Consider the following 13,624-nt stretch of genomic DNA (forward strand, 5'->3'; position numbering starts at 1 on the left):
GACCCCATAAGTCACTATGAACCTTAAAGAGTACACTATCACTCACTGAATTTGATAAAGAAAAAGGTAGCCTATGATGCTTAGCACAAGCACAACTATTACATAAAGTATGCCTTATTATTGAAGGTATTGGAACTAACTTTTGAGAAGCTAGGTTGGAAAGACTACGATTGTGAAGATGACCAAGACGCATATACCATAATTGAGAAGAGGAAAGAGCTGCAACATGACTGTGAGAAGCAACTGATAAAGGATATGAGGAAGAAGTTGAGGGACAAATAGAGTACAGACCACCTTCACTGGGTCCGATGAGTAGGAGTTTACCCGTTTGTCGATCCTTAACATAAAAACCGAATCGATCAAAACACACAGAAACATTATGATCTCGAGTTAACTGGGATACAGAAATAAGATTTTTTGCAATTAATGGCACATGGAAAACTCGATTCAAAGAAAATGAACTTTGTGGGGTTTTGATTAAAGCATTGCCAGTAGAAGTAATGGGCAGAAGATTACCATTACCAACCATAACATGATTGGAACCAGAGTACGTAGTTGGAAGTAAGCATATTAGGATCGACCGTCATATGTTTGTAGCACCGTATCAGCATACCAATGTTGATCAAAAGGTGTAGCTTGGAGTTGCATGGAAGCAAACGACTGAGGTAGGTCATGATCCTGATACGAATGATTGAATCTTTGTGGACAAGTCAATCACGTATGCGCTTTGGAGTCTCAAATTTGACAAGGTTGCTTGCTGCCTGAAAATTGCGAAGGAGGAGCACCAAGTATTGACTGATGTTGCTGCGGAGATGGATTACCAAACGAATAGGTTGGATAAGAGAAGTAACCTCCACGTCCACAACCACCACCACGATAACCACGGCCATTGTTACCACCATGACCACCTTTGTAGGAGTTATTACTACCACGGCTTGAGTTGTTGGAAAACCGAGAAGGAGAAAAGTTTGAGGAATAAGAAGATGAAAAAGTAGAACCGTAAAAGGATGTTGAAGGAGTGGAATTTGTTGTGGGTTGATTATATTGAGTAAGGCGGATTTCATGGTTGAGAAGTAACGGCTTCAACTCAGAGAAAGAGGGGAGAGCAGAACGAGTTTCAATAGCTGTTGAGAAAGCTTGATAATCAGGCCCTAGACCTCGAAGAGTATTAATAACGAGTTCAACATCACTTAATGGAGCAGATGATGTTAAAATATAGTCTCTAATGGAAGTGATTTTAGCAAGGTATGCAGAGATAGAAAGGTTGTCTCTCTGAAGGGTTTGTAGCTGATGACGAAGTTGAAGAGAACGAGCAGAAGTTGGGACATCATAAGTATTAGCTAGGTATTGTCAGAGTTCACGTGAAGAGGTGAAATCATGGATATCGGCAAAGACGTATTGAGTGAGGGTAGCTTGGAGCCAGCTAAGGAGGTGTGTATGAACTTGAAACCAGGGAAGATACTTAGGGTTTGGAAGAGGTTCTTCATCAGATGAACCAGGAAGGAAGGGAGACGGAGATGCAAAAGTTGGATCTACATGACTGTAGATGTCATGAGAGCGCAGGATGGGAAGAACCTGACGACGCCACTGAATATAATTGGTTTCATCAAGCTTGAATGAGATGTAGGAAGTTTTAAGTTTCAGGGAAGAAGAAGTTTGAGAAACAGAGGAAGAGATGATAGTAGAAGTAGTAGATGATTCCTTAGACATGATTATTAGGGTTGCTAGACAAGAAGAAAAAAAAAAGACATCCCTAATGGCTTTATACCATAAAATTGTATGAACTCTCTTAGCCCTAAACTGGGTTGAGATATCTATTAATATTAATCAAGTACATAGGTTTCCCTTTAGACAAGTAATCAATGAGATACAATAAGGTACAACATTATCTATAGACAGCAAGATGGTCCTATGTCACACCAACAGTGTGTTGTGTTAACAAAAAATACAGGATTTATACTCTAAGTTTAGACATGGGAGAAAACTTAAGACGTCGTGCTAAGAAAACACAAATTAGGTATATGGATATCACTTTCATTTCAACTTGACAGGTGAACTAGTAAACCAAATTACATACTGTAGATGGTGGATTTTCGACAAAGACTAAAATCGCCCATAATTATACGAACTCCTGATCCAGCAATCAGATGTGAGTATTGAGACACGGGTCTCTCATAGAATCCTCTGACTGAGAATACTTTCTCTTAGAGTACATGCAGATATGTAGTCTCCCGGCTGGACATCGGCATATCTCATGAATACTGAATACTTCAGTAACTATTTCTATATAGAATCACGAGATTGACGGCTCCTAGACAGCTTGCTGTGCTAGTATAGAGCGATAACGTCTTCAGGATATACACAACGAGTTTCCCTGACTATATAAAGGATATGAAGCTCCATCAAGCTCATGTCAGAATAAGTAATGCTCCTAGACAGCTTGCTCTGCTAGTATAGATCCATAAGTTAATTATTCCTAAATTCTTGGATTCATCCACTGAATTTCCGAAAATATTCAAATATTGTCGCAGTATTTCGTTACTTCAATCTATGGTTCTTCCCAGCAGAATTCCATGGGTTAGTAATAAATATTCAACGCACGGGAATCTGAGCTACCTCTGAGTAAGCCCCGGCTCAAAAGGTGCAAGTGTACTCAACGATGATACACTAACAATCACCGCACGAACGAGTATTTCAAAATACGACGAAACGATGAATCTATGCAAAATAGGAAAGAAAATAATAAATAATTAAAATATTGACCAAGGCGCCAAGGGATTGGGCTCATCGACCGGCCGGCCGTGCCGTGGCCAATCCCACACCAGTTTTATATTTTATCATATTTTTTGTTATTTTCCTTGATCTTATGAAAATCCTTTCATTTGAACAAATATCCTTCGTTTTGAGGAAACTCCTCAGTTTCATGGTGTTTCCTTCGCACCAAGTAAATAATATAAAATTGGAAAAAACATTGTGGGGACGTGATTAGGGCTGCACAAAACCGAACCATAACCGAAAACCGAAACCGGAACCGAAAATTTTTAACCGAACCGAACCATAACCATATTCCTATGGTTCATTAATGGTTGTCAGTTTCAGATAACCGACAGTATCGGTTTCGGTTTAGGATTTGAAATAAACCGAACCAATAACCAATTGGTTAACCGATTAATAGTGACCATAGGATTAAATGATTTTAGGCCGTGGATGGGGATATTTACCCCTAATAACTTACATCAATCGACTCGACTGAGTCTTCTCTTCTTTCGTAGATATCAGAAAGCTCTTCCACAGTTCCACTTCCAAATCAACCGACTGTGCAGCTGTGCTTATGATTTGTAGAGGAAATTGGTTCAGGAAACTCTTTCTCGTGATTCTTCTGGTGCTGTTCAATCCAACTTCTCTTTGATTACTCCTACTTCTGGTGTCTTCCAGGTTTGATTTCTTTTTGAAACTTTGTAGATCTGGGTTTTGTTTCATATTCCTTTAAAATTTTTTTACTAGAAATAGAGATTTGGGGATTTTGAATCTGCTATTGAAATTACTGATTAAGTTTTTTTTTTAATTTTTTGTTTTGTTTGATTTTTGTACCTTTATTCTTGATTTACAGGGATCTCTGCAAGTAGTTTGGTTGTGATTGTTGTCATGTTCATATTTATGTGATTATTGTCATGTTTATGATTTTAATTATGATATTAGGGTTTGTAAAATTGAAAAAAATTGGGGATTTCAAATGTAAAATTGGTCATTTTGGTTGATTTACACAGTGGGTTTTTCTTAAATGTATGGTTTAAATTAAATGTATGGTTTATCACATTGCAGACTTGCCTTTTGACAATGCGAGGAGGATCCATTTCAACACCTACTGCCTCTGTTTCTTCTAATAAGCGTCCACCTCGACCTCCACCTAATGCAAGTTCAGATGGAGGTGCAAATTCAGCTGGAGGTGCAAGTGCTGCTAAAGATGCTAGTGTTGCTGGAGATGCTAGTGCAGATGGAGATGCAACTGAAGCTGTCATAAAAGTGACAGAAACACATAGGAATAAGCGTAAAACCCCTGAAGATGCAACTGAAGATGACACAGAAGTGAGTCAAGTGACAGAACCAAAGGGAAAGAAACGTTCTGATGTGTGGAACCACTTTGATATGGACCCCAAGCCTTCGAAATATGCAAAATGTCGCCACTGTAAGACAAAGATTGCGGCTCAGGGTACCAAGTATGGGACAGGTGGTATGAATAATCATTTGAAGATATGTAAAAAGAAGACCAAGGAGGAAAAAGGACATCAAACTCTTGATTTTCAACCGGCTAGTCTAGGAGAAGAAGGAAAATTGGTTGCGGCAACTTTTAATCAAGATGCATGTACAAAGGCAGTGATTTTATTTGTGATTTTAGATGAGCAGCCGTTTAGAGTGGTTGAAGGAGAAGGGTTCAAGGAACTTTGTAGGGTACTTGAATCCAGATTCAAGATCCCTTCTCGTATGACCATTTCGCGGGGTGTATTAAATTTGTAAGAAGCTGAAAAGGAGAAGATGAAGAACTACTTCAAGGAAAACAATGTGAGAGTTTGTCTCACCACTGACACATGGACCTCAAATGCCCAAAATAAAAGCTACATGGTTGTAACTGCGCATTTTATTGATAAAGATTGGAAGCTGCACAAACTGGTAATCAACTTTTTCCAAATTTTAGGTCATTCAGGTGAGGTAATTGGGAAGATGTTAGAGGAATGTTTGTTAGATTGGGAACTTCCTGGGGTTTTTACTATTACGCTTGACAATGTTAGTGCTAATGATTTAGCTATTGATTATCTAAGGGAGGATGGTCATTTAAAGGAGAAAGTGATTAGTTCAAATGGTGTACTGAATACTAAGTTTATGCAAGTTAGATGTGCTGCTCATGTGCTTGCACTTGTTGTGAATGCTGGCTTGGGAGAGTATCACATGGCTATTAAGAGAGTAAGGGCAGTGGTGAAGCATGTGATGAGTTCTCCTGCTAGGTTGAGTAAGTTTATGGATTGTGCTAAACAAGAAAAGATAGATTGAAGAAAAGGTTTAGTTTTAGATGTGGATACAAGATGGAATTCCACTTACATGATATTGGAAGCTGCTTGTAGATATCAGAAAGCTTTTGAAAGGCTAGCAGGGAAGATAAGGCTTTAAAAAAGAAGTTTTGTTTCAACGAAAGATCCATCCCTCCTGTATTTTCTACTTCTACCGGTGCTAGTGATGATGTTGAAATGGAATAAGCTTGTACTATTGCTCATAACAAAGGCAAGAAGAAGGCCCCTCCTCCGCCTCCTATACATGCTCCATATATGGAATATTGGGCCAATGCAGGATCATTTGGAAAAAATTTAAAGGTATTCTATGATTTGACTGTCAAGTTTTCTTACTGTACTCGTGTTACTTCACATGAGTTCTTGTTTAACGTAAGTGTCATTCATAGAACAATGAACACATGGGTAAAAAGTTCAGATCCATTTCTCTCTGGTATGGGCACTAAAATGCTAGACAAGTTTAATAAGTATTGGGGAGAATATGAGAAAATGAACACTCTCATGTTCATTGCTGTTTTGCTTGATCCACGTGAGAAAATGAAAGGTTTAAATTTTATTCTTGATACTTTAGATATCACGAGTCCATCATTACGTAAACACTTATCGACTTATGTGAAAACTGATTTTCAAGAACTTTTCGAAGAGTACAAGTGTCTCTATGCAAATGATGAAAACATGTCTAGTGCCACAAGTGATTGTAATAATGTTACTCAATCTTCCGGGGTTACTGATGATGAAGATTCTGCGTATGCTAGTCTAATAGCAGAGAGAGAAAGAGAAGATGAGGAGGATGACAATGTTGAGGGGAAAACTGAGTTGGAGTTATATTTAGAGGAGAAACGTGAACCGAGAATTAGCCCTACCAGTGTTCAGTTTGAAATTTTAGGTTGGTGGAGGACTAATAGTACAAGGTATCCTGTATTATCACACATGGCGAGAGATATGCTAGCCATACCAGTCTCTTCTATTGCCTCAGAATCTGCCTTTAGTACTGGAAGGCGAGTTATTGATTCATATCGAAGTTCACTGCTGCCTAAGACTGTTGAGGCGTTGATTTGCACGCAAAGCTGGTTACGGACACCGGTTGATCTTGATCCAAACACCTTAGGAACTGATGATGCTGAAGATGTTTCAGGTATTTTCTCTACTCACTTTTGTAAAATTCTGATTTGTTATTTTCTGTACTCACTGTTTGTCACTTATTGATGTAATTTATTGCAGAATTTTTAGGTTCTCTTGCAACTTCTAAGTTCATCCGCATTGACATAGATGATGAAGAAGAAGAAGATTCAACTTTGTTATCATGAAGTAGATTATAAATGATTTAACGGGTTAGCGGTAAGTTTCTCTAGTTTGTAGTTTTAGCAGTTGATATTTTTTTAGAATAAAACTTAGATTTGTTTAAGCATATGCATAGCCAAGTTGAAACAATGAACTGTCAATAATGTGAGTACTCTCCTTTACGCCAAAATAGCTTAAGCTCATGCCATTGCCTTTGAAGGTAGATCATCTTAGTCAACTGTTATGAATGTTCAGGGCTTACTTTATTTGTAACTTCTTCAATATCAGTAAAATTCCATTGTAGTTTCACTGGTTGAGGTGATAATGCAACATTCACATTAGAAATGCATATTCCAGTAAAAGGATCATCCTCAATTCCAGCTAAACGAATCCTTATTGTTTAGTGCTTCTCTACCATAGCGGTTGCTAATCTTGATGTTCTTAGTTACATTATGTACCATTGCACTGATCATGATTGAGAAATTCATATTTAACTCGAGTTTGTGTACATGCAGGTTACCATTACAACCTCATGTGGAATACCCAATTTCTACACATGCAAAGTCTATTCACTGTAACAAACTATTTCCTGTCGACCCTTTTAGGAATGAGATCTCTATGTTGATTTTCCATCTAAAGATGTGTAGTCAGTTATGATTATGATTTTTTGATGTTTTTTCGTTTTTGTTATTAAGGAGAAACTAGACTCTTTAAAATTTAATGTTTCTATCAATATGTATTGGAAGTTGGAACATTTGATGTATTTGAAACTTGAGTGACAGGTTCAGAAAAATTTGCCCGTCATTTTTGTGAGACTGACAGATATAAAAAATTTCAGTGACTTAGCTGGTTAACCAAAAACCGAATGGTTTTATACAAAACCGAGTTGGAACCGAACCGAGCAAAACTGAACTACCTAAATGGTTTCATTGGTTTTCATTATTGGAAACCGAGTAGTTCGGTTTCGGTTTAATTTTTTCCAAAAACCGATGAAAACCGAACCATGTGCAGCCCTAGCCGTGATTATTGGCCAACTGGCCATACCTTGAACCCGGACGGCCCCACACCTCATGGTTCCTCATTATTTTATTATTATTTTCCTAATCTCATGAAAACTCCTTAATCTCATGGTATTTTCACAAAACCATGAAAATATAATATAAAATTAGGAAAACTCGTGGGACCGGGCCCCAGCCGGACGGCCATGCCTCAGCCTGTCCCACACGCCCCTTATTTTATTATTATTATCTTAAGGTTTCCTTGATCCCATGAAATTCCTTGATTTCATGGTTTTTCTTTCAAATTATGAAAATTCCTTCAAATCATGGAAAATAATACACAAAAATTACATAAAATTAGGGAAACTTGTGGGATCGGGCCCAAGCCGTCCGGCCATAACCTAGCCGGCCCACACGCCCTTATTTTATTATTTTAATATTTTTTTCTTCCTTGATCCCATGGAAACTCCTTCACTTCAAGGAAACTCCTTAATTTCAACAAATTCCTTTATTTCATGATATTTTCATAAATTCATGAAAAATAATATAAAATTAGGAAAAGCACCACGGGACCGTGGTCACTGGCCGCCCGGCCATGCCTTGGCTCCAGCGGTCCCACGCCTCATATTCCTTCATTTTATAATTATTTTCCTTCATCTCATGAAGTTTCCTCAGTTTCAGCAAAACCCTGATTTTATTGTATTTTCTCAAAGGGTTGCTCAAACGCACGCCAGAAAATATCAAAATTCTCAAGACTGAGATGCGGACGTGTTGACGACGTGAGCATGTTACCTTGACCGACCAAGGTTGGCTCTTTGGTTCGCAATGATCCGGTCCCACGTATTTTCATGGTTTGACTTAATTATTAGGTCCAAGACTCTTACAAATAATTTTGGAATTTCATGAAGTGATCATCATTCGATCCCACGACCATCCAGGGTTGGTTTCATGACCCCTTGGTCGGTCTCTCACCTCTCCATAATTAATTAGGTTTTATCACCTAAGGCTCATACGAGCATTATATGAAAAATGATTGAACCAGCATTTGATCATCTTTTCACCAACTCTTCAAGGGGTCTTGGTATTTGCTCACGCGAGCATATGGACGCTACGTGGTCGACCCACGGTCTCATGTAGCCGGTCCTCCTTCATTCCATGGTTAAATTTTCAATAAACTATCACTCGGTCATCAATCGATCAAATTAGGGTTTCTGAGTCCAAGGATCATAATTCCAGATTCGAAAGCTAATAATTTTACGACGATCTCATGATCACCATTTTATTATACTCGGTTCAACTACCAGTATTCTAATTAATGTTTTATTTCGGTTACGCTGCCAATAATTCATCAGACGAGCAACACTTGCTCAGATGAGAAATATTTGCTCAAACTAAGGTATATATATTGGTTCAACTATCAATATTCAACAATTCATCAAGTGAGAAATACTTGCTCACCTCAACGTGAGAATTATGCATCTGTCTCAACAGACACGTTCAATCATGAGTCTCAGAACATTTTGCAAAATCATGTTCAACTCAGCAAATACATGAACTTATCGTCCCATAAAGTCATGAAGTCAACAACTGACTAATTAACCAGGAGACATCAATCGTGTCACTTGGGGGGTTATCAACTAGGGTTTTGGTCTAGCGGTCTATGGCACGTGTGTTCATACACACGTTGGAATGTGAACAAGTCGTGCAATCAGTTGGAGGAGTTAACAAAGTAGTGGATGGAAAATCGACCAAGTCTCCGCACGATGAGCAACTGGTTTCAAACACGATTTCCCTTTCCCCACTCTTTGATTCCATCAACTGTCACACTTCATGGGATCATGGTGTCTGCGATTCCAGCAATATAAATAAGTCTCTGAAATCATGATTGGATATACAAGAATCTCACGTCAAATAGACAACACGAGATTAACAACTCAACATCTGAGTAATCACTCTCAACATGGATTCAATCATTCAAAACTTATCTTATTCAGAATACATAACACACCTACAATCTTTGATTATCATTGATTCCACACATTTCTCAGCTTCCCTCCTATAGATCGATCCATCCTCTCTTGTGACCGAATTTACTCTGGAACGGCCATTGTCTTGGTTTAGCCGGAGTACTACAGATTGATCTCTCGAATTCAAAGCACTCCCTTCTTGCAGTGCATCTGTCTGAGGTTGAACATTTCGCTCGGTTCAAGGAGTCTCCTCTGCACGGTCGTCTCTTCAATTCTGTAAAAACCAGCAAATCGTTTTGCCCCATCTACACATACCAAATTCATAACATCCAACATGTTGTCCTAAAAGATGTATAGCAGTACATGTAACTCCACAAAGTCTAAATTTTCCTAGTGTTCATATACCATGCTTCGTAGAACTTACTGCTTATTTCAAGAGCAAAATAATCCAAACTGCTCACCCATTTATCTTTAACTGGCACTACTCTATACATCATTCTTACCTTGTCGACTGACTGGCACAAGATTGTCATCATCTTGAACCAAATTCAAGTTAGTTGTGCTCGTGCCGTCGTCACGAAACATGCAAGCGTTTGATCAAATAATGGGGATCCTGGTTGAAGTTTATAAATACGTTTGATCCCCATCTGTTCGGTACACCTTGCGTTTGGACCTTCTAGCCAACCAACAACATATATATACAAGCACAACTCTCTTCTCCTCCTTTGCATCTGTGAGGTTCACGTTCTATCTGTTAATACCACCAAAAATACATCCAATAAATTAGCATTTCCTAGCTAGGTATAATGTAGACAATGTTTTATGTCCTCACCACCCACCACCACCACCGGGTCCACAACCACCAAAACCTAAAATTAATCCTGAATTTAAACATAGACCGAGGACTATAGGATATAAGAACCGATCACTGGGTCAAATCGCCGATTCATTCAGCTAAATCAAACCATCAATTAAACTCACTGACCCACCACCATAAAAGCTCCGAATGCGCACATTCATACAGATGAAAATGAAAAAAATTCACATGTAATTACAGTGAAACGGAAATGGGTCGACTCACCGATTCAATAACAACGTTGTAAAACTTGTGATTCTCTTCACTTGGATCAAATACTGCACAAACATACGATCCACGTCTCATATCATAACACTGTCCATCCTGCAACTGAACACAAGCTGGACGAAATCTGTCCACAAATTCATCTAATTCTTTCAAAGTTTTGAAATCTTCGACACTAAGTTCCTCATCGTCATCTTTATTATCGAACCCCATGAATCTTATGGTAAGGGTGTTGTTTTTCTTGCAGAAAACTAGTCTATCCACTGTATACCAAGCATTATCAGTGATTGAACGGAAATCTAACACTGGGTTTTGATTAAATTTTCTGGGACGACCCCGAACCGTAATTAGCTGGAATTTCTTAGAAAATTTCTTCTACAGGGAGGGGAAAAAAAAGAGAAGGAAAGGAACAGTAGAAATGAGATAGTAACAATGGTGGTAGAGCAGAAGAAGTTCTGCAGATTTTCCTGTTCTTTTGAAGCATATAAAGATGATGATAATCGTAGTGCATCATGTCTATTTATGCAGTTAGTACAACACACTTTATAAACATGAATCAAGTGATGGATAGACATGTGTCCAATCCAAATTAACAGTACCAGAAAAATTGAAAATAAACACGCCTGGCTACAGTCCTACACACCATTACTTGCTTGTTAAGTTGTTATCCTACACCTACTGCATTGCATTCACAGCTGCGTTAGCTGCAGCACCAATATGAGAACTGAGAAGAGCGGTGCTAGAAAACCGTGTCTTTCACCGAAAAAGCTCCCAAGAAATTAATACGATCCGCGTACTTAGTATTGGCGTGTAAAAATGGGGTCCACGCTTTGGGTCGAGATCGTCTGTGCCACTGCTTGTGTGTGCCCTATGTGCCATACCAATAGAAACACGCCACATCATTCCTCTCATTAACCATGACTAACTAAATAGATTTTCTATTTATACAACACTAATCGATTAGGAAAGATAATTAATTAGTTAAAGAAGATATTACAAATCCAAGAGAAAATAGAGTTGATATGAGAAAGGGGTTTGTTTATGGAAATGTTATTTTATAGAAATGGACAGATTTTTTTTATTTTATTTTTTTTTGTATAGGAAAGAAATTTCGTTAAAATAGAAATTAATTACATTTGTTCAGAGAGGAAATTTGGCTTGATTCCAAACCATTCCCTATTGATACCGGAAGTTCTACAATATTTGGCTCCAATATCCGCCAAGTGTGTAAAACTTTTGTTCAAGCATTCAAATCTAATAGAACTAAAAGAATCCATAAGTGACTTACAGTCATCTAAAATAGAGTTGCTAAACCAACTTAATTGGTTATTATCCAACTTTAAATAATCTAAAACTACTTTCACATCACTAGTAAGGCAGGCATTGATCTTTCCTTGCGCCTTTGCCCAGAGTATGGCTTCTAAAACAGCAAGGCTTTCGGCGTTTCTCGCTAGTCCTGAGATGGTTTTGCACCCGAGGAAGTTCCATGCAACATCATTCATGATTCAATCCAATACCAGAAAGATTAGTATGTTTATCGAAAGAAGCATCGCAATATACTATTGTACTATCCTCATGTAAGTTACAAGTAACGACACTATAGTCCATACCAACAGGTTGCACAGGTGTAGAATCAATCAGATTAACAACACCATTGAGGTATTGTGCATTGTCATTCACTGATTTTAGCCCTGTCCTAGCAGTAGTATGATGATTAAGAGATTTATCCTGAATAATGAAAGAACATCTATCTCTCCAAATACACTGTGCAATGGTAAAGACATCCACAAATTTATCTTTCATAGATGAATCACAAAGCCACTTGGAAACCCATTCAGTCATAGATATATTCAAATTAACATCGTGAGAAATCTGGTCTTTATAGGGAGGAAGAGACCACACTTCCCTAACAAATGGACAATGTAAGATAATGTGTTCAACAGTCTAAAGGGTGTCAAAATTACACATATTACAGTTTTTATCATGACCATAACTGAACTTAAAAACATTAGTCTTAGAAGGTAAGATACCCTCATGACACTTTCAAATGAATAGTTGTACCTTTGGGAGAAATTTCAGTTTCCAAAGGGATTTACATGTGGAACTAAACTATGGTTCACTAGTCCAAAAGGGGCTATAAATGACGAATGAAGTCTGTTATAAAACATGATTTGTCACGGTTTTCATCTGTCATTCGAACCGTTATTTATTTGGTGTGACTCTTTATAAATGACAAATAAAGAACGCTATTAAGTATGACGAGTAAAATATGTGATTTTAAGTCACAGCCAGAATATATTATTTAGTACCATGATTATCTTATGTTAAATACAATCACGGACGATGTCTGTCATAAAGGAGGTGTTTTCGTAGAAACAAATATACTAATTCAAAACAGGAATGTTCCGTCATTTTCAGGCTATTGATTCAGATTTGGTATTTAGATTTTGTTAATATGAAATTCATTCAGATTTAGGTTTAGTGTTTCTGAAACAAAATTTTGAACAAATTCTGAAAATGTAACAGAATCTTAAATAAAACCGCTGAGATAACTTTATTTAAATTACCCAAAAAGAACAAAGAATATCTGAATACATAATAAACAATAAAAGCGAATTCAATCTACATTCACATAATCATTAAAATTAAATTCAATCTACTGTCACTCTAACATAAGCTTTGGGACACTATGTCACCTCTTGAAACATCTCAAAGTACTCCATTTTTATCGCATAACATCGCACTTTCATCCATAATTTCATCAATCATGCAGTGATAATAGTCATCATTCAGTGGTTTTGATTTATCAGCATATGCACATTCAACCGCTTCTTTCCTGAAGTTCCTAAAAAAAAAGCTAAGGCAAAACGACGAAGGTATTGCTGATATCCTAATGTCCTGTATAACAAGATACAAGTTAGTTGAAATTTCAATGCATGGAAGGAAAGCAACGGCCACATATTCAAGTACAAAGAAGAACTATTGATCTCGACTACGGGAAAACAATATAATCTAATAATAGAAACAGTGACACACCATTAAGCTAAAACCACAAATACTTGCACCCACAAAACAACCTACATGCGAAATCTTCAGAGCAAACCTCTATAAATAAATTACATGCGAGTTACACAACATATATAGTGATTTGCAGATTCTTCAATAAATCAATCACTACTTTAATTACTACACTGCTAAATAGTATATTCAAAAGACCAGATCACATAATGGAGAAAG

General features: G+C 37.5%; 1 protein-coding gene across 1 annotated transcript; it reads right to left on the minus strand.

Annotated features, from left to right (window-relative positions):
* Positions 1-735: 735 nt before the first annotated feature.
* On the minus strand, positions 736-1,710 carry LOC113334268. Its single transcript, XM_026580604.1, has 2 exons — positions 1,444-1,710; positions 736-1,287 (listed from the first exon to the last, which is right to left on the minus strand). The coding sequence occupies exons 1-2, from the start codon at positions 1,708-1,710 to the stop codon at positions 736-738; spliced, it is 819 nt and encodes a 272-aa protein (XP_026436389.1).
* Between the last annotated feature and the right edge of the window lie 11,914 nt (positions 1,711-13,624).

The sequence above is a fragment of the Papaver somniferum genome, unplaced genomic scaffold (assembly GCF_003573695.1).
Source record: "Papaver somniferum cultivar HN1 unplaced genomic scaffold, ASM357369v1 unplaced-scaffold_135, whole genome shotgun sequence".
NCBI lineage: Eukaryota > Viridiplantae > Streptophyta > Magnoliopsida > Ranunculales > Papaveraceae > Papaver > Papaver somniferum.

Bases quoted from the DNA above. Each gene is read 5' to 3' on its own strand.
- LOC113334268 (XM_026580604.1), bottom strand. From the start codon at position 1,710: ATGTCTAAGGAATCATCTACTACTTCTACTATCATCTCTTCCTCTGTT. The intron at 1,288-1,443 runs GTTCATACACAC...CTTCGTCATCAG, and splicing joins AGTATCTTCCCTGGTTTCAA to CTACAAACCCTTCAGAGAGA.